Genomic DNA, 27,725 nt, shown 5'->3' with positions numbered 1-27,725 from the left:
TTCAAAAAAATTTTGTTAGGAAATGAAATGTTTAAAGCTAAAGTATATATGTCTGTGTGTGTGGAGAATATTTTAAAATTGAGCAAAATTGGACAAAATGTATTTAAGAATAGATGTTATAAAAAATCGATATTATTTTATATTGTTTATGTTAGGCTAATTTGTCGTTGTTTGGAGAAAAAAAGTATTACAATATTCTTGCAGAATAAAAACAAAACTTATACTAATAAATCTTATATATCTCTCACACAAAACAAAAATTTTTCCAAAAAAAAGAAGATACATACAAAAAAGATACAATGGAATTCGTTTATATCGATATTTGGCCACATTATATTCGGGACATTCGGTCAGTCTTGTTTCTACCTGGATAAACGAATACCTTTGTAGTTGTATTTATTTTTTTTAATAACAAAACATAACACACATAATGCCCTATACTAAAATCTAGTCGATGCGTGTGTGTGCCTTAATTTATAACCTTCCATTTAAGTTTGGTAACAGCTTCCAAATCCTTGTTTTCGGGACCCAACAAACATTTGCCATAATATGTGGGTGGTGTTTTGAAATATTTCTCCACGGCCTGTTGCAGTTCGCTCATTGTGACGGCCAACATACGCGCTCTATATTTAAGGAACATTTCTTGACTAACCCCATACAGGAAGAAATCAATACCTTGATTTCCGGGAGCAATGGGGGCATCCAGCTGTTGCAGCACCCCCAATTTGGCTTCAAACAATGTTTGTTCATTCAACAGTGAATTGTTCTCTTGCAACCACTGATATGTATTGTCAAAGGCTTCCAGGGTTTTGGTGGAATTGGGATCACGATAACTGAAGAAGCTGAAGATGCCATCGGAACCGATTTTGGCGCCAGCGCCATAGGCACCATTTTGTTCTCTCACCACAGGCAAAAGATATTTGGCCGATATCAATTTGGCCAACACTTTCAATGTTGGATGATCTCGATGGGTATACGGCACAGTAAACAGGGCCTTGGCACAATAATTAACCGGAATATTCATCACAAAATGTTGACAGCTTGGCTCCAAGAGGTTTACTTTATTTTCCCCCTTCTCCACTGCCTGTTCCGGCAAATCACCCAAGAATTTCTCATAGGCCTGAATAAAGCTGGGATAAAATTCCTCCGAGGTGTTGACAGCATTACGCATTGTTTTCTTATTGAACAGCTTCTCTCCCAAATTCTTTAATTTACTCATAATTTGTTCAATACTATTGTCCGTGGCAAATTGTTTCATATACTCAATGTGTTCCACACCGGCCAACATGGATTTCAATTTAGCCGAATCGGTAACCAAACCAGCACACGACTGCATGGCATATAAATGTCCCGAACTGGCAATGCCTACCGAAATGTTGGACATATAATTATCGAGCAACATTTTAACACGCTCCGCGTCGTCCATTTTGAAATTCAACAACAGCTCTTTACTCAAATCGAACATTGCCTCAACATTTTTATCCAAGGCATGTGTGGTCATCAGAACACCCAAATCGAATGTTTTACTGTCGTAGATATTTTCGGCAAAATGTAATTTGAAATTAATACCAGCCGTCTTCGATAATACCAGCTTATCAAAATCTCTATAGTCATAATTTTTAGTACCCATATCGTTGATAATATTACAGAAGAGTGGTATTAACAAAATCTCTTCTTGTGACAGCGAGGAGCCATCAAAGTAACACTTGAAATAGGAGATTTCATTGGTGTGCACATTACACACTTGTGTGGGAACATTTTGTACCTTAACCACATCCAAGGGTTGTAGTTTGGGGGCCTCTTGTACATCACTCAACTTCAAGCATGGCAAAATATCCAAATTTGGTGGCGCCTTTTGGGCTTCTTCCAATTTCAAACCATTTTCATAGATTTTGGTTCTCTTCTCATGATCTAAGGCCACAATTTTCTTTTGCAACAATTCCAATTCGGCGGTTTTGAAATTATCTTCATAGGTATCGTCGGGAGACATGGTCAGTGTCAGTCTGTGGGTATTATTGGCAAAGTAATGGGCCATTTTCTTTTGCAAATATTGTGAATCATTTTGTAATTCCGCACGGAAATTGCTTATCATACTGGATACTCTTAGGTTCTGTACCACATCACCTTCATGATTCCACAGCGGTGTAGAATTGAATAACAATCCCAAACCAAATTGTGGCGATTGATGTTTCAATGACAACTCGATATTGTGTAGAACACTTTCAATGTGTTTGGCATCAAAGCCCTTTTCTATGACCTCCTTGACGGTGGCATCAAACAATTCTTGCACCCTGCCAAAATCATCCACCTTCAAATCTTGCAGACCCACACAGAAGAATGTATCCTTAATTTGTGGATCAAAACCGGTGGTTTGATTGTAACCACCCGAAAAGTTCGGTTCAATCAAATTACGATAGAACGGTGAATTGGGTCCCCTTACCAACAGCTCCGACAAAACGTACAGGACAAATGTTTCTTGAATATCTGTCACATCGGACATTAACAAGGCGATAGCAATTTGATTTTGCTTCTCGAAGGGTGCTCCCATATTATCGAAACGACTAGAGATATGGACATTGCGTGGTTTATTCCATCTCGGTTGATTGGGTATACGGCTATAGCTATTATCGATGGGTTCATATTTGCTGAGATACTCCTCGTTAACACAGGCCAATGTTTTGCTCAAATCAAATGATCCATAGGCATAGATGCGAGCATTACTGGGATGATAATATTTACGATGGAAATCAACCAGATTTGTATGTGTCAGTTTGGGTATTTCAAGGGGATTTCCACCCGACACATAACCATAGGTATGATCGGGTAATAAATTGTTGAGAAGATTTTGTCCGAAAATTGATGAATTTTCCGAGAATGCACCCTTCATTTCATTGTACACAACACCCTTGATGACATATTCCGATTCTTTGTCCTTCAAATTGGAATGTTCCAAACGCCAGCCTTCTTGCAAAAAGTCCAAATATTCCAAATTGGGTCTGCAAAAACAAAAGAAAATAGAAAATTTAATTCATGATGTTATACTAATATAAAACAAATATTTTTGGAAGGATTTAAATTTTTTTTAATAAAAATTTTATGAAGAGCCAGTGATGTTTTTAAAAATTATTTTTTAAAGGCCAAAAATTTTAATAAATAAATATTTAAGTTACAAGTCGAGGATTTTTTAAAAAAATACTTTTTCAAGAACAAAGAATGCTTTGAATTTTTCAAGGCTTGGATTTAAAAAAAAAAATATATTTTTTCAAGGTGTGGATTTTTGAAAAAAATATTTTTTAAACGTGGATTTTTAAAAAATATATATATTTTTCAGGGCTTGGATTTTTTAAAAAATATTTTTTCCGGGCTTGTTTTTTTTTAAAAAAATATTTTTTCAAGGCTTGGATTTTTAAAAAATAAATTTAAAGGAGTAGATTTTTGAAAATATTTTTTAAGGAGTAGATTTTTGGAAAAAAAATTAAGGCGTGGATTCTTTAAAAAATATTTTTTAGGGTGAATTTTTTAAAAAATAGTTTTTTAACAAGGCGATTTTTCAAAAAATAATTTTTTAGGCGTGGATTTTTTAAAAAATAATTTGTTAGGCGTGGATTTGTTAAGAAATTTTTTTAAGCGGGGATTTTTTTAAAAAATAATTTTTTAGGCGTGGATTTTTTAAAAAATATTTTTTTAGGCGTTGATTTATAATTTTTAGGCGTGATTTTTTTAAAAAATAATTTTTTTGGGCGTGGATTTTTTAAAAAATAATTTTTTAGGCGTGGATTTGTTTTTAAAAAATAATTTTTCAGGCGTGGATTTGTTAAAAAAAATGTAGGCGTGGATTTGTTTTTAAAAAATATTTTTTTAGGCGTGGATTTGTTTTTAAAAAATAATTTTTTAGGCGTGGATTTGTTTTTAAAAAATAATTTTTTAGGCGTGGATTTGTTTTTAAAAAATAATTTTTTAGGCGTGGATTTGTTTTTAAAAAATAATTTTTTAGGCGTGGATTTGTTTTTAAAAAATAATTTTTTAGGCGTGGATTTGTTTTTAAAAAATAATTTTTTCAAGAAGTTTTGAATTTTGAAAAAAATATTTTTTCATGAAGGTTTGAATTTAAAAAAAAATATTTTTTCGAAAAGGTTTGAATTTTTAAAAAATATTTTTTCAAGAAGGTTTGAATTTTTAAAAAATATTTTTTCAAGGAGGTTTGAATTTTTAAAAAAATATTTTTTCAAGGTGTGAATTTTTAAAAAAAATATTTGTTCAAGAAGGTTTGAATTTTTAAAAATTATTTTTTCAAGAAGGTTTGAATTTTTAAAAATTATTTTTTCAAGAAGGTTTGAATTTTTAAAAAATATTTTTTCAACAAGAGATAGAACATTTTTCAGTGACATCCAAAGTCTAGATTGTTTAACAAAAAATTTTCAAAGACCTAAGATACTAATCTACAAGCATTTTCCTGCAATGATGCTAATATCAAGCCTTAAAATATATTTTCAAAAATATTCCCAAAATACTCACCTAAATACCGCATCCAAATAGATTTTCTGCAAATTCCTATAATCCGTTTCGTTCATCGATGAAAATGGATACATTGTATAATCCGGACCGGTCATGGCATTCATAAATGTGGCCACCGAACGATTTAGCATTTTAAAGAATGGATCACGCACCGGATACTTTTGTGAGCCGCACAGCACACAATGTTCCAAAATGTGTGGCAGACCGGTCGAATCAAAAGGTGTGGTACGGAAATTGACCGAAAACACATTATTACTATCCTTGCGATCCAAATACCATAATTCTGTTCCGGTGCCCAGGTGACGGAATGTATATGACATTATACCGAATTCTGGTACATTTTCACAGCGAATGCATTCGAAACCGCTGTACTGCTTACCCTCGTGGAATTTTCGCTCAACTTGTGAAATTACCGTGGGAGATTCCAATTTGATTTTACCCTGTGCTGCTGGACGCATATCTTGTGCACCGCCACCCGGCTGTTTGGCATAGGAGGAAAGCTTTTGACGCATGCTCTGGCCGATGACCGGCTTTATGATTTGTAAACGCTTTAACATGTTGCTGTTTAGTTTTTCCGGCTATTGTTGTTGTTGCTGCTACTATTCTTCGTATTTATGACGGCTACAGAGGGGCAGTGAGGGGATTTGAGGTTCCTGAATTGCTGCGATTCTATTTCAATCAATGTTCCTTATTTAATTTGTTTCTACAAAAGAGAAACTTTGATTTATTTATGTGTATGTCATTCGTGTTAATTTTAACTTGCATTTCTTTTAATTTATTATTCAATTTATTTATTTTTTTTAAATTTTAATCAACAAAATTTCACACAAAACACACACTGTTACATCAGCACTTTGTATTTCTTTGGGGATGAGGAGGAGACAAAAACATTGTATTTAGCACGCTTGTCCGAACATGATTCCAATAACAGAAATCTTGATAGGTTTTTATGACTTGGGCATTATTTGTTGCATATCACTAAATTCATTTACTTACCTTTATTTTTTATATAAACTTTTTCAATAGTTTAAAGAAACAAAATCAAATAGCTGAACATCTGATGTGAACGAGCACGAAATAGCCAAAATGAAAAATGATGCTCGACCTAATTGAAAAACGTTTTTGAGTGATACGAATTGGAGAGCCAGGAGAGAATAGCCGATAAAGACTACAACGAATAAAGACTGTTTACGAATAAGTGTGAAACACAAAGTTGTTAAGAAAAATCAGCTGTTTGTTCTCTTTGTGGGTGACCTTATGGCACAACCATGGCAGAATGAATAGGTAGTCCATTTAGGGCAGCTGATGTCTTGATTAACAGTCAAAGTGCTTGAATTCAAGTAGAAATAACCCACTATGACAGTTAATCAAGACATCAGCTGCGCCAAATGCTATTGATGGCATCCAGGGAGATAAGCTGGAAATCATCTGCTTCTCAAGTTTCCTGTCAAAATCCATTATTATGAATTGACTTCCATTATTCATGGTACAATTATAAAAGGTAACAGCAAATCCCAGCTGATTTGATTCCAACGTAATAATACCGTCAATATGAATTTGACAAATTATGCATTTAAAATCACCCAAGAGGAAAATTGGGAACGCATACAATTTGAAATTGTTCTTTAATAAATGTGCTCCCGTATTCAATTTACTCAATCTGTCTGCTGGGAAAGTTTGAGGAAGCAAATCTTGCTTCATGGAATAACTCGCAATTCCCTGCATTTTCATATGTGTTACTCATATAAGTGGCAATGGCTCAATTATAGGGAAGATGTGGAAGCGATAGAAATATAAATTTGATAGATTTTCATTCATGTTCTTCAATTTTATTTTGAGGATTCAAAAAAATTTCATTTTCAAAATAAATATAATTTGTTGATAATTTGTTTGTTTGTTTACATTTTTCTGCCAAATTTCATGTAGTTGTTGTACAGCAACATTTGTTGTTACCTTCTATTATTATACCATGGTGGGTGATCTTATGGCACAAAAACTCCCAACGGCTATTATTATGGACATCCTGGGAGACCAGCTGGAAATCATCTGCTCCTAAATTTTGCTGTCAAAATCCATTATTGTAAATTGACTTCCATTATCAAAACGTAAACAAACTCAAAATTGTTGACATTAGATTTGAGCAAAAACAGCTCTTGCTAGGTGACATTAGGTTCGTTCGTTTACTCAATAATTTGTACGAATTTGTACAAATTATTACAAAATGTTGTTCGTTGATTGTTTGTTTTGTGAATTTTATTTTGATTTTGTATCATTAAATACCAAAATGGATGAATAAAACGCAAGTATTTAAAAATAAGGTAATACAAGAGTAATTGGCGAACGTTTTTTTAGGTTCCAAATCCAAACAAAAAAGTGTGCATCCCTAACATGTCTGGAACACCATTTTTTAGTTTGCGCCAATTAGTTTGTTGTTTTAATCAATATTTTACTGGATGTTGTTCGTTTACTTCTTGTAGTTTTCTCACTTGAGAAGGAAAAATTCGTATTTACTCTCTGCAAATTCTAACTGAGTAAATATTACTGGGAAAGTAAACGAACGAACCTATTATTTATAAATCTTGGGTATTCCATTTACTGATTTATTGATTTAACGATTCATCAACGCCCAGACGAAACGGCTGAAGTTAGAATCTTGAAATTTTGGGTGGGGGACACTCTTGGTCCAAACGGTACAGAACGGTATGAAAAGTACTAAATGTGGTGCCATTTGTATTTGGCGAACAGGTAAACCTAGAACACTTAAATTTGCAACGAGTGTCACTGATGAATAGTAGAATAGATATAGGGAAGGGGTTTTGAACATTCGAACTATAAGTATCCGAAAAGTACTAAAATGTACTAAATTTCGTACAATTTCGTAGCATGTCTACCGATAGAGCTAAAAACTTGAAATTTGGAATCCGAAGTAAGATTGAGAACATGGGTTTTGAAGTAGGGTCGATATAAGAACATGGTTTTGAAAGCGTGTACTCATTTGTACGAAAAGTACTATATGGTACTTTATTTGGTACAAATTTAATTTGGAGGTACTAGTGGAGCTAAGATCTTGAAATTGAAAATTAACATTACCGTCGTAGTGTAGGATTGGGATATGTACGTAGTTTTGGAAATGTTTTACTTATGTGTACGAAAAGTACTAAATCGTACTATAATTAGTACAATTTGGATATGGGTGAACTAATAGAGCTGGGATCCTAAAATTTGGAAATAAGATCATTGTTGAGGTGTAGGTTTGGGGTATGTAAGAAATTTTGAAAATTCGTATTATGGTACCAAATTTGGGTGTAAAGATAGAGCTAGAATTTTGACAGTTGGAGTTAGCGAAGAAGTTCAACGGCGAGAGAATCCTGGACATATGGTTTTGAAATCCTTTCCCTTCGGTTCGCCAAAATCCTCATTTGGTATCAATTAGCACAAATTTCTAAAACTTTATACATCAAATTTGGATTTGGGTGTAAAGATAGAGCTAGAATCTTGACAGTTGGTGTTAGGATCACTGTTGGGGGTAGAATTGAGCTATTTAGGAAGTTTTGGAAATTCCTACTAATCTGAACTAAATTTGATACCAAATGAGGACTTTGGCGAACCTAAGGGAAAGGATTTCAAAACCATATGTCCAGAACTCTCTCGCCGTAGAACTTCTTCGCTGCTGTCTCATATTAAGAGGAATGTAAAAGTCATATCAGGTCACTTTAGGACATTAACGGAGTGGATTATTGTCACCGATGTCAAGATGATGAAGAGCTGGAAACAATATAACATTTACTCTGTAGGTGTCCATCAGGAAATAGCAGAAGACACCGACAGTTTGGTAAATATGAAATTGATAATCTAGCATTCTTCTCCGAAATAGATCCTAAGCAGATCCTATGTTTTGTTGAAACTTTGAAATGGCCAAATAAATATTTTTCCTACACTGTTTTAAACTTCGTGTATATCTTCCCCCTCTTTTTCCACTTTCCTTTACTCCGAGTGAACGGCTGCAAATGACAGCCGTACATCCCACACATAAGAGGACTTTAGGATTGGCATGTTAAGTTGACTTCTTTACTATTAAAACTTTTGTTTATTTTTAAAAATTTACTTGAATAACCGTGAACATTTTAAAAGTTTTACCAGTTTTTGTGTACAGGAAGACACTCGTTGCCTGTGTCAAACTCGAATTACAGATCACTAAAATTTAATGGATACTTTGTATACCCTACTTCACTTCGTTTGCAAATTTGTGTGCCCTATCAAGCAAAAACAACTTTTTACGCCTCGCTTTCATCTCTTTCTAAACAAATACATATCGTAATTGTATTTATTAATTATTGTTGTTGTTATTTTGCTAAAAATTTAAATTCTCATCTTTTAAATAAAAATGGATACCGATACTGATCTTTCGGAGAGCACTGGCCTGCGAATGTCCTTGCGAGAACGACCTCGCAAATTACACGCCGAACGTAGGCTAAGAAGCGACGATCTCAGCTATTTGGATGACTACGAAACCGAAAAGACGTCTCGTCCTGAAAAACGAAAACTAAAGCGTAAATTAAATGCCAATACCCGTTGCCTTTACGATGAGGTAGGGCGGATGCGTCACAACGGAAAGGATATTTGCGATTGCATGGATGATGACTGTCCGGGCTGTTGGTATGAATGTGAAAATTGTGGTTCCACCAAGTGTGGTGTCCAGTGTCGGGTACATCGTAAATTCTATTATGAGTCGATATCATTCGATGGAAAAGATGCCACAATACGCAATAAACATTTTCCGGTTGGCAAATAGAGAGGATGGGTGGATGGATATATTGTCGCAGTGTAATATGTTGGGAATGCATGTTCGGTGTGGTATTTTAGTTTATAAGCAAGAAATATTTATTTTAAATTTCTATATGGTATTTTATTTATGGCCTACCTTGTGTATGTGTCACGAGTCTCATGATGTTCTGAACCATATTTGGTAAATCATTTTAAAATTATCATTTTTTAATAATTTGTATATTTTTACAATTTGTGGACCTATTTATCTTTAGTAATTTTTCGCAATCATTATTGTCAATTTGTATTTATTTTTTGCATTTGAATGCATTCTCATAATCGGTAAACATTCTAATTGATTAAGAACAAACCTGTAGCTATTAGTTTTCTATAAGAAACGTATTTTTATATATACGATTTCGGTATATGTGTCAGAAAATAAATATATTAAAATGTATTTATATCATACTTCTTCTGAAATTGTGTACTTTTTAATCAAATCTCTAATTTAGACTGGAAATAGTGGACTAATATTAAATATAAGTCTGTTCCCGAACCTTTAAGAATATTCTACTTGATGTTTTCATTCTGTATTTAAAAAAAAAATTGCAGCATTTTGAGTACGGGAATGGGAGAGAGTTTTAAACGGTATTTACATTAGATCTTTTTACCGGGTTAACCTACCTTACAATTGAATAGGCAATTTAAACCCACTGGTTTAACGAAATCCGATACAATGAATTTTTGACATTATACGTAAAAAAAAATCAGCGGTCTTTCACTAGCTAATAAGTTGACCCTTATTAATAGATCTTGCGAACAAAATTCAGTAAAAAATCTAATTGAGTAAATTTTTCTTTGTAAGAATTTGCAATAACTCAGTAAAGCTTCATTTATACGGTTGAAGGTTTCTTCCAAGGTGTATTTAATAAGGTGTATGCATCAGATACAACAACTAGTATTTTACATAAACAACATTCTTGTTATAGAAACATGGTATAATAATAGAAGGTAACAGCAAGTGTTGTTGTACAAAAAACGATACAACAACCACATGGAAATTTGTTGTTGTAAGTTCTACTAGTGTCAACTCATTTGACAGAAAAATGTAAACAAACAAACAAATTATCATCAAGTTATTTTTATTTTGAAAATGAAATATTTTCGAATCCTCAAAATAAAAATTGAAAAACATGAATGAAAATCTTTCAAATTTATATTTCTATCGCTTCCACATATTTCCTATAATTGAGCCATTGCCATATATATGTGTAACACATATGAAAATGCTGGGAATAGCAAGTTATTCCTTGAAGAAAGATTTGCTTCCTCAAACTTTCCCAGCAGGCAGATTGAGTAAATTGAATACCAGAGCACATTTAATAAAGAACAATTTCAAATTGTATGCGTTCCCAATTTTCCTGTTGGGTGATTTTTAAAAACATAATTTGTCAAATTCATATTGACACTAGTATTACGTTGGAATCAAATCAGCTGGGATTTGCTGTTACCTTTTATAATTGTACCATGTTATAGAAATTAAATTGTCATGCTGACAATAAGTTTTTGACAAAAATAAACAAAAACAATTATTAATTTATTTTTGTCAAGAACTATTCTTTGAGGAATAATTAATGAATTTGTGTATTCTTGGGTTATTAGCGGTTTTAGGTTAGTGAAAAAATAAAGTTTAAGACATGGTCGCGATTAATTTTAAGTTTCCCACATGCAGCCCATTGCTCCTTGTGATGTTGTTTATATTGTGAATTAAAATCTATTTTTTCTATGGAGTGCCTTAAAATCTTGCCTTCTTAAAAAAAATTGAAGAACATAAATCCCCGGTCAAAGACTAAATCATGGCAATTGTGTTGACCGTATAAAATCTTTCCATAGGCGTATTTAACCTTCGCCGAGGATTGTGACAAGCACCAAGGGACCGATTTCAATATAGGCTAACATAATCTTCTCGATTTTATGAGTAGCTGGGATTTATGGATAGATTTCCACACATAACATAAAATATGTGGACCAATCGGCGAACGGGGTTATAACTGATTTAATCCTAGGTTTCCTTTCCGCCCGCCTCTATGAATGTAGTTTTCTTGAATTTTTATTATTAAAAAATCCTAAATTTAAAGACCATTTTTGACATCGAAATGTTATTGAAAATGTTTTTGACAATTTACTTTACAAACAAAAAAAGAAAAAAGTTTGAAACCATATGATTGTCACTTACACCTTATTAAATAAACCTTGGTTTCTTCAAAATGCTTCAAACTCGTGTAAACAGCTAAATTTCTTCAAAATTTATTGAACAAAACTTTTGAAGATTTTATTGATGCCGTGTAAATAGCCATCAAAATCGCATCTGGCAATATTGATGACTAGAAATATTTTGACAGCATGTTATGTTATTGTCAGGCGTTCTCCGGGGCATATAGATTCCCTAAAATTAGTATTGGCCTTTTCTATTAATGGGGTGACTAGTACACCATCACCTTCCAAAAGAAAAGGCCGAACCCTATGTTGATTTTGTTTTCTTCTTTTTTCATTGTTATCAGCTACTTTTTCCTCCAATATTAAAAAATGCTGATGACCATGTCGTCGTCCATAGTTATTAATGCTAAACTATTTCTCAAAATAATCAAAACAGCTGTTCAAAGTCAATAATTTCAATATAAAGAATTACCAACAGTGTAAATTAGCTTGAAAATATTTTGATCAAACTTTGACCAAAATATTTTGAAATATATTGAAAGAATATGTTGATCAAATTTTTGAAATATGTAAATACGTCTTCAAAAGACATTTTCAAAATTTTGATAAGACTTCAAAATGCCTTAAATCGTGTAAATGTAGCTTAACACTCTTTTATACTGTACCTTTTGGTAAACGAACAACATTTTGTAATACTTTGTGCAAATTAATGTGTAAACGAACGAACATATCATCTTAAAAAAATCCAGACAAATGACATCAGTGTAAACATTGTCAATCGACAATTGTCATCCGTCTCCATTAAGATGGAAGTACACACAAAATTCAGTGTTGGAAAGTGGACTTTTTATTTGTTTATATTTTTAGAAAATTCATTATTGTTTGTTAATATTTATAAAATAAAAATAAAGAAGTCCTTCTACCTCCTGGCTAGTCATTATACTGCCCTATTAAATTGTAAGTATTAAAACCTAATATTATTCAATATATTTTTGAACACAATATTCAAATGTATTTTAGAGGCATGTTTTATAACAGCCAAGTTCTGTGGACATCTGCTTGGTAGGTGATCGTGGTTTACTTAAACTCCAAGAAATTTATATAGATGGTAGTGGAAAAAATAACTCCAAAATATTCAAGAACACTTTTTAAATATAAACAGACTTTAGTTGGACAAATGTTTTTCCCCCATTGTTAAGGGTTTGAAATGCTGGAACAAGTCTAGTTTAGGGACCCCTCACGGATCGTTGTAAACATTTTACCACATGTAGTCCTTGGGGGCCTGATTACAGTATATGGGCCTCCAAAGTTCCGTTGGGACCTCATAATATTTCAAAGCATTTGAAGCCCTGATTACAAAATTTTTAGAGCCCCAAGGACTACATATGGACTTAAGCCAAATAAACTTCCTGTCGATTTAGACAGCTATTTATTTATGCTCTCCAATATGCCTCTATAAAGACCTATGGTCCCTAAAGGCTTATGGTATCTACAAAGACCTATGGTCTCTATGCAGACCTACAAGACCTATGCCTCTCTGTACACGCCAATTTGTCTTCAAAGGACCTACAGACTCTATATAGATCAATTGATGTTGAATAAATACCTGTGGACTCTATGCAGACCAATTGGCATTTATATAGAACAGAGGTCTTTAAAAGACCTTAAATCGAGGATTATTATAATGATTAATATTTTCTTTCTCTCCCTCTTATTTTTAGAAGCCTTAGTTAATAAAAAAAAACTTCTAATAATGCCGCGTGCAACATCAGCCGAACGTAAGGAACAAAATCGGAGAGAAGGTTTACGCATGTCGCTACGCGAAAGACCAAAGCCTGGCGAATCCAATAACACCAACAGCAGCAGTCAAGAAATACGTCGGGCAAAACGTAAAGCGGGTGCCAATTCTCGTTGCCTGTACGATGAATATGGACGGATTCGTCACAACGGCAAAGATGTTTGCGATTGCTTGGATGACGAATGTCCTGGCTGTTGGTATGAATGTGAAAATTGTGGTTCAACCAAGTGTGGTGTCCAGTGCAGGGTACATCGTAAATTCTATTATGAATCGATAAAATTTGATGGAAAAGATGGAGTGGTCAATAATAAGGATTTTCCCATACGTAAATAATTTGTTGAAATATTAATGCAAAGATTTATTTATATACCTATATACACATATTTTTTATAAACATAATTTATAGATAGGATAATAATTAATTAAAAAATATTAAGTAAAATGTTCTAGAAAAATTATTAAATTATTGTTAAAATGGTGTTGGTTTTTTTAATTGTAATAAATTATAAAAAAACTAGTCGAAGATTTAAATAAAGTTATAGAACGTTATTGTAAAGCTAATATGCCAATAAATTAAAATAATAATAAAAATTGGATGTTTCTAAGTTAATAATATAATACAATTGAAATTTATGGACAATATGTCGAATAGTAAACTAGTTAGGTCTGTAGTGCAATTCTGTAACTATTTTTTGTATTACTTAGCTAGCGTGTGACAGAACTTTCGTTCCATAAGCCGAGCTTAAAAAAGATTTCCAGGCGCGTCGGTCTTTTGTGCAGTTTTTCCAGTTTGAAAGATCATATTCAGCAATGTTGTCTTCCACTTGGTCTTTCCATCAAGTCTAATGTAAAAAATTTGAACTTTGTTTACGTTTTCATAATAGAAGTCAATTTACAAAAATGGCTTTTAACAGCAAACTTAATAGTATCTGATATCCAGGTGGTATCCCTGGACGACCTCAAGACCTATTAACTAAAGTCAGCTGTTTTTTCTCAAGTCTAATGTCAAAAATTTGGCCTTCGTTTACGTTTCCATAATGGATGCCAATTCACAATAAAGGTCTTTGACAGTAAACTTTAGAGGCAGCTTATATCCAGCTGGTCTCCCTGGACGACCTTATTTATAGGCATTGGGTCACCCGTTTTCATAATGGAAGTCAATTCACAATAATGGATTTTGACAGCAAACTTGAGTGGAAGCTGATATCAAGGTGATCTCTCTGTATGACCTTATTTATAGGCTTTGGGTCACCCAGCTAGCGAAAGTCAGCTGTTTTTCCTCAAGTCTAATGTCAAAAATTTGGACTTCTGGTCTCCCTGGACGACTTTATTTATAGGCCTTGAATAAGGTCATCCAGGCCTTGAATAAGGTCATTTATGATCCGAATGGTATGAAATTAGGCACAGCTGATTTATTTGACCCATGAAAGAACCTAATTGAAAAATTGGGAAATATTGATTCAGATTTAGATATAGCTCCCATATATATATTCGTCCGATTTTAGGTAAATGGTGCACCAAAGTCTTTATATATCTTTAGATTTTCATGATATTTGGCATAGCATACTAAATTGAGCCTAGAATGCTGTGTGTAAAGTTTTGTGAAATTCAGTTCAGATTTAGATATAGCTCCCATATACATATATTTTCGTCGGATTTTATGTTAATGGCGCACCAAAGCCCCCATTTTTCATTCGATTTGCACGAAATTTGGCATGGTGTACTGAATTAAGTTTGAAATGATGATGCTAATGCTAATCGGTTCAGATTTAGATATAACTCCCATATATATTTTAGTCCGATTTAAGGTAAATGATGCACCAAAGTTTTTTTTCTATCCCACGGCGGCGGGTTCTACGATACCGGATTGACCCAATTTATTTCAGCCAGCGGCTGCCAACCCAGTTATATATGTTTGTATTGTTTTTCTGTTTTGGGAGCAACATATCCCGGAATGCTTGCTCCGGATTCTTTTGGTCCGTGCTGGGATCGAAGAAAACCCCGGACCTTGGTTCTGTTCGGTTTGCCAGAACATCATTCACCACAGGTCAGTGTCGGTGAGATGTAATGGGTGCAGGGAGTGGGTGCACTTCAGGAATTGTTCCGGGTTGGCGCGGTTGCGAGATTATAGCGATAGGGATTACGTTGCCTCGTGCTGCGACAGCGCAATCCCCTGTGAGTCTTCGTCTACGTCGTCGTCCTCTTCGTCAGAGTACGGAACTCCATCGCAGTCTCCTCAACAGCAACCAAGCATGCAGCACTTAACACCGCACGTTGCTGTTCCCACCCCTGATAGTGCATCGTTTCTGCAATTTAATTGCAACGGTCTTCGAGGAAAAATAGATGAGTAGTGGATTTCATGAATCGGAAGAATATTTTGGTCGCGGCGGTGCAGGAATCCAAGCTCAATGAAAATTGTAGCATACAGCGCTGTGATGGTTACAACGTTCTGAGGAAGGATCGCACCAGAAGTGGAGGTGTGGGCCTAGCGTTCCTTATGCACCACTCTGTTCAATACAGGCCTATCTCGCTTGAGCTTGACTCTAGTGACCCATACATGGAATGTATGGGGGTAGCAGTTAAATGTGGTACTGCCGGGGTAGAGGTGTTTAACGTGTATATACCGCCGATTAATAGCTGTGAACCGCGTTATTTGCCCAACATTAGTTTTCTATTGGAGGGCAATAACCGTCTGGTGCTAGGGGACTTCAATGCCCACCACGAGTTGTGGCACTCCGTCCTAGGTAATGACCAGAGGGGAACAGTGCTGGCAGAACAAATTGATAGCTCCACGTTCTGCACGGTAAATGAGGATGCCCCCACCAGAATAAGGGGAGAATGTCACAGTTCGCCAGATATAACCATTGTGTCACCGGGTCTGATAAATGACGTCAGCTGGCAGCCCGTCATTTCCCTTGGCTCAGACCATTTCCCCATAATCGTCTCCATCAGCAGACCGCCCGATTTCGTCATCTCTGAACGCCGCACTTTCCTTAACCATAGGAAAGCCAACTGGCAAGGATTCAAAGAGTTCACCAACCAGCGCTTCAGAGAACTTTCCATTCTTTCTGATGTACGGGTAGCAGAAAGGAAATTCCGAGGCATCATCACTGCTGCAGCGGCTAGATTTATACCTGCTGGTCGAATTCCCGAGATGAGACCCAATTTCCCAGCAGAAGCAGTTGGTCTGGCAAATGAGCGTGATGAGCTCTGTCGATCTAACCCAGCAGATCCCAGGGTCAGGAAACTTACGTTGGAGGTCAGCAGATTAGTCGCGGAGCACAAGCGGAATAAATGGTTGGAGCACCTCAAGAGTTGCAACATTGGTACCGGAGTAAGTAAACTGTGGGCAACGGTTAAGTCGCTCTCGAACCCTGGTAAGAAGGATGATAGGACCTCAGTCACATTTAACGACGAAACTGTGACTGATCCGAAGAGATGCGCGAGTCATTTTAACCGACAGTTTGTCGAGCATTCCGAGAGCGACAGGGCGAAGAGAAGAATACTTCGTCGTATAAGATCTCTTCCAGCCGAGGAGGTACCACCACAGTTTACGATGGGTGATGTCATGTGTGTGTCATCCGTAACGCGAAGTCATCTAAAGCGTTGGGCCCTGATGGAATTTCCATGTGTATGCTGAAGCAGCTGGACGAGCCAGGAGTCGAGTACTTGACCAACGTCCTCAACTTGTCGATAGCCACCCACGTCGTCCCCGAGGCCTGGACTATGGGCAGGGTGGTCCCGCTACTGAAGCCGGGCAAGGATGCCAGCAAAGGTGAATCGTACAGGCCGATTTCACTTTTGTCGCCATTAGCGAAGACTCTTGAGGCTTTACTCCTCCCCAGCATTAGAGAAAGCTATCCAGTTGCGGATCATCAATATGGATTCCGTAAGCAACACAGTACAACAACAGCGTTACACGCCATTTCCACGCATATAAGTAGAGGCCTTAACCAGAACCGGCGGTGCATTCTTCAAAACGAGGAATATGAAGATATCCGCCTCGAAGTCGTCAGCCACACTATTCACCACATGGACTGCGGAGATGAGAATGCCGTTGAATGTGCAGGTCGAGGGGCATTCAATCCCCACCACTAACTACCCCAAAATACTCGGGGTCACATTCGACAGCATGTTCAAGTCGTCCGCGCAAACCACAGCTATCTGCGATAAGCTGAAAAGTAGGAACAAGGTCCTCAAGTCGCTTGCCGGCAGCACTTGGGGCGCAGACAAGGAAACCTTGTTGACCTCTTACAAAGCGATAAGTCGGTCTGTGGCCAGCTATGCGGTTCCAGTGTGGTCGGCGAATTCCAGTGATACGCAATGGAGAAATATTCAGTCCTGTCAGAATGCCGCCCTGAGGACAGCGACAGAGTGCCTCCTCATGACACCTGTGGACCATCTTCATGAGGAGACGAAGATCCTTCCCGTACGTCAGCATAGCAATATGCTTTCAGGGACGATCATCCCAACCATCATATGGTGGATAGGACTCCCCCACCCAGGCGTATTAGGAAGGATCTGCATGATCTAGAGAGAGAGAGGTCCAACGATACAAAAGAGATCCTCTAGATCAAGTTGCCTATCGAGCAGGTCTGATAGGCAATTTGATCTAGGTGCAGTAGATGCAGCGCTGAATGGTTACAACGTGAATGCCGTCCTCGGAGCTCACCCCCCACCCATTGCAGCTGAGGAACGTCAGCTGCCCAGACAAACCAGAGTACTTTTGGCTCAGTTACGTTCTGGATGGTGCAGTCGGCTCAATTCGTATTGGGCACGGATTGATGACCAGGTGCAGGATGTCTGCCCAGCATGCGGTACAGGCCCTCATACCACACTGCACTTGTTCAATTACCCAGCCAAATCTACTCACCTTACTCCGGAGGATCTGTGGTTACAGCCAGTGGAGGTAGCTGCATTTCTAAATCTGGAGACAGAACGGGAGGAAACTTAACAGGAAATATACAATTCATATAAACTGCTACAACAACAACCAAAGTCTTTTTATATCTTTCAATCTTTATGGCGTTTCCCACTCTTATTAAATCCTGTGTAAATGAAATTTATTTACCTCTGACTGTGATCTTTAATGAATCTCTACGTCAGGGTTATTTCCCAATATTCTGGCGATCTAGTTATATTATCCCTCTTCACAAATCTGGAAATAGAAGAAAATTACAGATGTATTGCAAAACTAAGCGCTATACCTAAACTTTTTGAGCTATTGATATGTCGCAGATTAAACCATTTCACAAAATCTATAATATCGCCTTTTCAACATGGTTTTATTCAAGACAGATCTACAACTACAAACCTTTTGGAATTCATTAATAAAGTTCACAAGGGTTTTAGTAAAAAAATGCAGACAGATGTTATATACACTGATTTCAGCAAAGCATTTGATACTGTTGCTTTATAAACTTAGTCTTATGGGATTTCCTAATACATTCTTAAATTGGATATCTACCTACTTAGAAGGTCGTTCGCAGAAAGTGTTACTTAATGACTCATTATCCAGGAATATCACTGTCTTATCGGGGGTTCCACAAGATAGTCACTTAGGACCTCTTCTTTTTATTCTCTACATCAATGACCTTCCTTCCGTTATCCGCTTTTCAAAAATACTAATGTATGCTGATGATGTTAAGCTTTTCCGGCATATCGAATCTTCAAGTCATCCCAATCTTTTACAGTTCGATTTGCATTCTTTGGCTAACTGGTGTAGCGCCAATGGAATGTTTTTAAATCTTAAAAAATGTAAGAAGCTATCATTATTCAGAATGCAACAAATCTGCATTGATTATCACATTGGTTCTTATAAGTTGGAAAATATTTCGTCTTTCGTAGATCTAGGAGTAATATTAGACCCTAAACTGAAGTTTAATCTCCATATAGAGTCTTGCATTAATAAAGCAAAATCTTTATTAGGATTCATTAAGCGCTGGTCCAAAGAATTTGATGATCCTTACGTTACAAAACGCCTATTTATTACTTTAGTTCGACCAACACTAGAGTATGGTTGTATTTTATGGAGCCCCTCCTACAAGTGTTATTCTGATAAAATAGAATCTGTCCAAACTCAATTTCTTTTGTTTGCTTTGCGGGGTCTACAATGGGACCCATCTGTAAGGCTCCCCCATATGAAAGTCGCTTAATGTTAATAGATTTGCCTACCCTTGAAAGTAGACGTTTTATGCTAAGGGCGATTTTTATAATAAAATTGATACGTGGCTTAATCGATTCCCCTAATTTATTAAGTGAAATAAATTTCAATATTCCATCCCGTACTACCCGTAACTTTATCCCAATAAATTTACCGCTCGTAAGATCTAATTATGAAGCTAGTAGTCCAATGCGAACTTTGTGTGAAATATTTAACAATATATATATAGTAGCTTATCACTGACTGAACCATTAGATATAATAAAAAAATTACTATTGCGTATGTAGCAGAGTGCCAGATGTGTAGTTTTTTTTAAATATTAGAGTGATTCTGTATTTACTTTAATTATAAATGTGTTTATTTATTCTTAAAAAAAAAATAAAACTATTTTAAATCGAGAATGGGTGGATTCCCTTAAAACCAAAACTCAAGCCGATCATCACCAACGTAGTACCCACAGAAATGGATGAAAATGATCAGAAATTGTATTCAAAAGTTGTTTTAACTGATGGCGCTATTTTTCACCCTTTAAATCCTAAACGTTTGATTATTTGGTGCGATTTATGGTCCAAGAAGTCATTGGATCTAACTTTTCCAAAGATGTGATTGGGAATTCACGATTGCGCTATTGAGAGCTGACTATGGAATTTTGTATTGTCCGAGTTGAAAGATATTGATCTGAACAAGGTACAATTTTAAGACAACGGCGCCACGGGCCACTCAACGGGAAAAATTTCCCTCAAGAGCCAACAAGATCTTTTGGTTAAACAAGACCACAAAATTATATCTTCATTTTCGGGACCACGTGAAAGATACGGATATATATAAGCGTGCACTACCGAGAACATGGAACTGACAACGAGGTATGATGAAACATAACCATTTATTATAATATGAGTTCTAAATATTGGTAACATCAACCATGTTGAATTATTCATTTGTTAGATAATAAAACTTTAGTCGTGTTTTCGTGGGCATTTTGATTTTTTACTGTTCCAAAAATCTTTAAAATAAAATGTATAATTTGTTTTTCTCTTTCGAGTTGAGCTTAATAATCGAAGCTTTATGCGATGTGTTTCGTCGTTTGTTAAGTAGCTCATTAGACATGTTGGGCTATATAGTTTTACAAATGCCATGTATTTATATCGCAGCAATTACGAAATTACATCTGCTAATGAAATTAAAAATGTATCAACGTTCGACAGTAGAAGCTTCCGATTCTGTTGCCGAATTCCTACCGAAATCGGAACAAAATTGTGCTTTGAAAAGGACTGTTCCTAGAATGAAGACAAATGTCGAACATTGACAAATTTGAATTTAATTCGCATATGCAAGTTTCGCATCAGGGCGGAATAATACAAGTTATCAGCATAAGACCTTTGTAAAGCCACATAGCCCAATATGCCTGATGAGCCGCTTAACTAACGGCGAAACGCGTCGCGTAATGGTGGGTACGTAGGTTCTTCTCCTGGCTTTCCATTTCATTGCAAAACTTAGATCATTAAGCTTGACTCGAAAGAGTATAAATAATTACTTAAAAAATATATTTATTATAAATTATTTTTATTACTTCTTCATTTTTTGTTTTTTTTCAAATTATTCTTTTCGAAAAAATGTAGAATCAACTCTCTGCTGAAATATCTTTTTGTAAACAAAATACACAAAATTAAATTTCCCTTCAGAGTATGTGCATAATACTCGGAAAATAATCTGGAAACCCCCGTTAGAAAATTCGGAAAAATATAATATCAGAGCCCTAGTCAAAAATTCTTAGCTAGGAATGGATATGGTGTAGCTCTTTTTCTATCAGACCTCGTACAGTGAAATGACTGATTTAATTTTTCTCTTTAGAAAAAAACATTAAAAGAGTTCTCGACAATCACGTCTACCATTTTCACAACAAAATTCTAAATCTCTTAATACAACAAAAACATAAATTGTCTCACAAAAACAAATTAAGACAAAAGAAATTGCAACAACAAATGACCAAACTTCTACATGAAGAAGACCTGCAACTTTTTATGGAGAGTGAAGCAAAACTCTTAGAGAGTTACACTAACACATGCAAGACAACACACATCAAAAAGCTCAAATCATTACAACAACATAACGAACAAGTAAACATGGACAACGAAAACGGATGGTTTGTAAACAAAACAGAAAAATATATCCCAAAAGAAGTTGAGTGGTTGCTCTCGCTGGGCCCTAAATATGCATTACCCACAACAACAAAAACATTTCCGTTATTTGACGTCATCGCAGAGGGAGAAAATTGCATACAAACAATTGATGACAAGGAGAAACAAGACATAGCGAAAACAAAGATGGTATCAATAATAGACGAACATATGAAAAAGAAAGGAACATTAAACACAAGAGACAAACAAATAATAAGCACAGTGGGTCGGTGCAAAACTTTTTTAAAACAAAATGATGACTTGATCATAACCAGTGCGGACAAAGGTGGGAAAACAGTAGCCATTTACAAAAATGAATACCAAACGAAAATGGCAGCAATTTTGGGAGATATATGTACATACCGACGCTTAAAAAGAGATCCGACGAATATATTACAAAACAAAAACAATTCTCTGGTGGAAAAATTATTTAAACTAAATATAATTAATGAAACTGAGAAATATAAAATGACGAATAAAATATCAACTGCGCCAAGATTTTATGGGTTACCCAAAATTCACAAGGATGGTACCCCTTTGAGACCCATATGCTCCACAATCAACTCCCCAGCTATCGGTCTTTGTAAATATATGGTCAACATATTGAAGAACCTGACAAAGAATTCGCAATATAACGTAAAAGACGCAAAAGATTTTAAAGCAAGAATTGAGCACATACAGATCAACCCCGACGAAACCTTAATTTCATTTGACGTTGTATCACTTTTCCCTAGCATACCATTAAACTTTGCTCTCAATACCATTGAAGATAAGTGGGATACAATTAAAACATATACATCCATGACAAAAGAATTGTTCATGGAAATTCTGACGCTATGTATAAAGGACACAAGATATTTCATATATGACGACAAAATATATAAACAAAATAAAGGTATGCCTATGGGCTCTCCAGCCTCCCCTGTCATAGCTGACATAGTTATGGAGAAATTACTGGACTCATCAATACAGCGAATGTACACAAAACCAAAGATTTTGACCAAATATGTGGACGACATTTTTGCAGTCATGAAAAAAGACGAAATAAAGGACAATTTGGACATCTTGAACTCATTCAACTCTCAAGTACAATTTACTATGGAACTTGAAAACAATAACCAATTGCCATACCTGGATTCACTAGTGATACGAAAAGGACCTCATCTTAAACTTGACTGGTACCAGAAACCTACAGCGTCGGGACGATTGATTAACTTTACATCTAAACATCCGAGAAGAACAATAATCAACACTGCATCCAATTTCATAAATAGAGTTTTAGACATAAGCCACCCAGACTATCACAACAAAAACATTAAGATAATTAAGAATATCCTGAGGAAAAATGATTTTCCGGACAAAACCATTGACAATCTCATGATACGAGCAAGAAAAGAAGAGACCAAGAAAACAAGCGACAACAGCGAGAAAATTTACAAAACTATGACATATACACGTGGGTTTTCAGAAAGATTAAAACATTCTAACATTTACGACAACACAACATTTGAGCTGGCATTTAAAACTAAAAACACGCTGAATAATCTTTTCAGCAAATTAAAAAGTAAAATACAGGACGAGGAGAAATCCAACGTAGTATACCGCATTAAATGTAAGGGAGACAAGTCCAACGTATGCCAAAAGGTATATGTTGGCACTACTAAGACTAAATTAAAGACAAGAATATCCGCACATAAATCGGATCAAAAAGCTCTTTACAAACCCATAGAGCAAAAAACAGCCCTTGCAGCACACTGCACAAAAACAGGACATACCCCAGATTTTAATGACATAAAAATTCTAACTCAAGAAAGTAACTATCAAAAAAGGTTTACTCTTGAGATGTTGCACATAATCAACACTCCACTTGACACTCGACTCAATTACAAAACCGACACAGATAATTGCGCTCAAATCTACAGACACACAGTAAACAAATACAAATCTGTTAGACTTTAGTTGAAGTAAGAACGTTGACTTAAAGACAACATAACTTTCTTTAAGTAAGTTTATTTGCATATTGTTATTATTTACATCTGTTATAATATATGTAATTGTAGTTCCCTGAGGATGATTGGAGAATCCAATCGAAATATTGGAAATAATAAATATTAAAAATCAAAATCAAAAACGATTTTTTATTTCTAAAAAGCCTACAGCCAAACTAATACAACAAAGATTTTTCAAGGACCTAAACAAGGCGTGGATTTTTAAAAGAATATTTTTTCCAGGACTTCCACAAGGCGTGGATTTTTAAAAGAATATTTTTTCCAGGACTTCCACAAGGCGTGGATTTTTAAAAGAATATTTTTTCCAGGACTTCCACAAGGTGTGGATTTTTTAAAAGAATATTTTTTGCAGATCATCTAAGGCGTGGAATTTTTAAAAGAATATTTTTCCCAGGACCTAAACAAGGTGTGGATTTTTTAAAAGAATATTTTTTCCAGATCATCTAAGGCGTGGATTTTTAAAAGAATATTTTTCCCAGATCATCTAAGGCGTGGATTTTTTAAAAGAATATTTTTTCCAGATCATCTAAGGCGTGGATTTTTTAAAAGAATATTTTTTCCAGATCATCTAAGGCGTGGATTTTTTAAAAGAATATTTTTTCCAGATCATCTAAGGCGTGGATTTTTTAAAAGAAAATTTTTTCCAGATCATCTAAGGCGTGGATTTTTTAAAAGAATATTTTTTCCAGATCATCTAAGGCGTGGATTTTTTAAAAGAAATTTTTTTCCAGAAGCGTGGACTAAGGCTTGGATTTTTTAAAAGAATATTTTTTCAAGGGTACATCTAAGGCTTGGATTTTTTAAAGACAACTTTTTCGAGGACCAACTAAGGCGTGGATTTTTTAAAAGAATATTTTTTCCAGATCATCTAAGGCGTGGATTTTTTAAAAGAAAATTTTTTCCAGATCATCTAAGGCGTGGATTTTTTAAAAGAATATTTTTTCCAGATCATCTAAGGCGTGGATTTTTTAAAAGAAAATTTTTTCCAGATCATCTAAGGCGTGGATTTTTTAAAAGAATATTTTTTCCAGATCATCTAAGGCGTGGTTTTTTTAAAAGAATATTTTTTCCAGATCATCTAAGGCGTGGATTTTTTAAAAGAATATTTTTTCCAGATCATCTAAGGCGTGGATTTTTTAAAAGAATATTTTTTCCAGATCATCTAAGGCGTGGATTTTTTAAAAGAATATTTTTTCCAGATCATCTAAGGCGTGGATTTTTTAAAAGAATATTTTTTCCAGATCATCTAAGGCGTGGATTTTTTAAAAGAATATTTTTTCCAGATCATCTAAGGCGTGGATTTTTTAAAAGAATATTTTTTCCAGATCATCTAAGGCGTGGATTTTTTAAAAGAATATTTTTTCCAGATCATCTAAGGCGTGGATTTTTTAAAAGAATATTTTTTCCAGATCATCTAAGGCGTGGATTTTTTAAAAGAATATTTTTTCCAGATCATCTAAGGCGTGGATTTTTTAAAAGAATATTTTTTCCAGATCATCTAAGGCGTGGATTTTTTAAAAGAATATTTTTTCCAGATCATCTAAGGCGTGGATTTTTTAAAAGAATATTTTTTCCAGATCATCTAAAGCGTGGATTTTTTAAAAGAATATTTTTTCCAGATCATCTAAGGCGTGGATTTTTTAAAAGAATATTTTTTCCAGATCATCTAAGGCGTGGATTTTTTAAAAGAATATTTTTTCCAGATCATCTAAGGCGTGGATTTTTTAAAAGAATATTTTTTCCAGATCATCTAAGGCGTGGATTTTTTAAAAGAATATTTTTTCCAGATCATCTAAGGCGTGGATTTTTTAAAAGAATATTTTTTCCAGATCATCTAAGGCGTGGATTTTTTAAAAGAATATTTTTTTCCAGATCATCTAAGGCGTGGATTTTTTAAAAGAATATTTTTTCCAGATCATCTAAGGCGTGGATTTTTTAAAAGAATATTTTTTCCAGATCATCTAAGGCGTGGATTTTTTAAAAAAATATTTTTGGATTTTTATGGATTTTTTAAAAGAATATTTTTCCCTTTAGAACTAAGGCGTGGATTTTTTAAAAGAATATTTTTTCCAGATCATCTAAGGCGTGGATTTTTTAAAAGAATATTTTTTCCAGATCATCTAAGGCGTGGATTTTTTAAAAGAATATTTTTTCCAGATCATCTAAGGCGTGGATTTTTTAAAAGAATATTTTTTCCAGATCATCTAAGGCGTGGATTTTTTAAAAGAATATTTTTTCCAGATCATCTAAGGCGTGGATTTTTTAAAAGAATATTTTTTCCAGATCATCTAAGGCGTGGATTTTTTAAAAGAATATTTTTTCCAGATCATCTAAGGCGTGGATTTTTTAAAAGAATATTTTTTCCAGATCATCTAAGGCGTGGATTTTTTAAAAGAATATTTTTTCCAGATCATCTAAGGCGTGGATTTTTTAAAAGAATATTTTTTCCAGATCATCTAAGGCGTGGATTTTTTAAAAGAATATTTTTTCCAGATCATCTAAGGCGTGGATTTTTTAAAAGAATATTTTTTCCAGATCATCTAAGGCGTGGATTTTTTAAAAGAATATTTTTTCCAGATCATCTAAGGCGTGGATTTTTTAAAAGAATATTTTTTCCAGATCATCTAAGGCGTGGATTTTTTAAAAGAATATTTTTTCCAGATCATCTAAGGCGTGGATTTTTTAAAAGAATATTTTTTCCAGATCATCTAAGGCGTGGATTTTTTAAAAGAATATTTTTTCCAGATCATCTAAGGCGTGGATTTTTTAAAAGAATATTTTTTCCAGATCATCTAAGGCGTGGATTTTTTAAAAGAATATTTTTTCCAGATCATCTAAGGCGTGGATTTTTTAAAAGAATATTTTTTCCAGATCATCTAAGGCGTGGATTTTTTAAAAGAATATTTTTTCCAGATCATCTAAGGCGTGGATTTTTTAAAAGAATATTTTTTCCAGATCATCTAAGGCGTGGATTTTTTAAAAGAATATTTTTTCCAGATCATCTAAGGCGTGGATTTTTTAAAAGAATATTTTTTCCAGATCATCTAAGGCGTGGATTTTTTAAAAGAATATTTTTTCCAGATCATCTAAGGCGTGGATTTTTTAAAAGAATATTTTTTCCAGATCATCTAAGGCGTGGATTTTTTAAAAGAATATTTTTTCCAGATCATCTAAGGCGTGGATTTTTTAAAAGAATATTTTTTCCAGATCATCTAAGGCGTGGATTTTTTAAAAGAATATTTTTTCCAGATCATCTAAGGCGTGGATTTTTTAAAAGAATATTTTTTCCAGATCATCTAAGGCGTGGATTTTTTAAAAGAATATTTTTTCCAGATCATCTAAGGCGTGGATTTTTTAAAAGAATATTTTTTCCAGATCATCTAAGGCGTGGATTTTTTAAAAGAATATTTTTTCCAGATCATCTAAGGCGTGGATTTTTTAAAAGAATATTTTTTCCAGATCATCTAAGGCGTGGATTTTTTAAAAGAATATTTTTTCCAGATCATCTAAGGCGTGGATTTTTTAAAAGAATATTTTTTCCAGATCATCTAAGGCGTGGATTTTTTAAAAGAATATTTTTTCCAGATCATCTAAGGCGTGGATTTTTTAAAAGAATATTTTTTCCAGATCATCTAAGGCGTGGATTTTTTAAAAGAATATTTTTTCCAGATCATCTAAGGCGTGGATTTTTTAAAAGAATATTTTTTCCAGATCATCTAAGGCGTGGATTTTTTAAAAGAATATTTTTTCCAGATCATCTAAGGCGTGGATTTTTTAAAAGAATATTTTTTCCAGATCATCTAAGGCGTGGATTTTTTAAAAGAATATTTTTTCCAGATCATCTAAGGCGTGGATTTTTTAAAAGAATATTTTTTCCAGATCATCTAAGGCGTGGATTTTTTAAAAGAATATTTTTTCCAGATCATCTAAGGCGTGGATTTTTTAAAAGAATATTTTTTCCAGATCATCTAAGGCGTGGATTTTTTAAAAGAATATTTTTTCCAGATCATCTAAGGCGTGGATTTTTTAAAAGAATATTTTTTCCAGATCATCTAAGGCGTGGATTTTTTAAAAGAATATTT

The 27,725-nt window shown here is 34.5% G+C and overlaps 3 protein-coding genes across 3 annotated transcripts; 2 read left to right on the top strand and 1 right to left on the bottom strand.

Moving 5' to 3' along the window:
- Positions 1-411: 411 nt before the first annotated feature.
- LOC133335351 (presequence protease, mitochondrial) lies at positions 412-5,110 on the bottom strand. Its single transcript, XM_061543666.1, has 2 exons — positions 4,516-5,110; positions 412-2,996 (listed from the first exon to the last, which is right to left on the bottom strand). Exons 1-2 carry the CDS (start codon positions 5,070-5,072, stop codon positions 470-472), a joined length of 3,084 nt encoding a protein of 1,027 aa, XP_061399650.1. The 5' UTR covers positions 5,073-5,110; the 3' UTR covers positions 412-469.
- Positions 5,111-8,899: 3,789 nt separating this feature from the next.
- Positions 8,900-9,313, top strand: LOC133335239 (ARL14 effector protein-like). The gene has a single exon (XM_061543566.1). The coding sequence runs from the start codon at positions 8,900-8,902 to the stop codon at positions 9,305-9,307; it is 408 nt and encodes a 135-aa protein (XP_061399550.1). The 3' UTR covers positions 9,308-9,313.
- Positions 9,314-13,249: 3,936 nt separating this feature from the next.
- LOC133334916 (ARL14 effector protein-like) lies at positions 13,250-13,627 on the top strand. The gene has a single exon (XM_061543262.1). It carries the CDS (start codon positions 13,250-13,252, stop codon positions 13,625-13,627), a length of 378 nt encoding a protein of 125 aa, XP_061399246.1.
- Positions 13,628-27,725: the final 14,098 nt, after the last annotated feature.

The sequence above is a fragment of the Musca vetustissima genome, unplaced genomic scaffold (genome assembly GCF_032173495.1).
Source record: "Musca vetustissima isolate MV318-11 ecotype Yass unplaced genomic scaffold, APGP_CSIRO_Mvet_v1 utg9920, whole genome shotgun sequence".
In the NCBI taxonomy this organism is placed as follows: domain Eukaryota; kingdom Metazoa; phylum Arthropoda; class Insecta; order Diptera; family Muscidae; genus Musca; species Musca vetustissima.
The sequence above is the reverse complement of the archived record's forward strand: the minus strand, read 5'-3'. Positions and strand labels throughout refer to the sequence as shown.

Excerpts from the sequence above, each read along its gene's own strand:
- LOC133335351 (XM_061543666.1), bottom strand. The coding sequence starts at position 5,072 with ATGTTAAAGCGTTTACAAATCATAAAGCCGGTCATCGGCCAGAGCATG. Across the intron at positions 2,997-4,515 it reads TATTTGGATGCGGTATTTAG|ACCCAATTTGGAATATTTGG; the intron begins GTGAGTATTTTG and ends TTGTTTTTGCAG.
- LOC133335239 (XM_061543566.1), top strand. The coding sequence starts at position 8,900 with ATGGATACCGATACTGATCTTTCGGAGAGCACTGGCCTGCGAATGTCC.
- LOC133334916 (XM_061543262.1), top strand. The coding sequence starts at position 13,250 with ATGCCGCGTGCAACATCAGCCGAACGTAAGGAACAAAATCGGAGAGAA.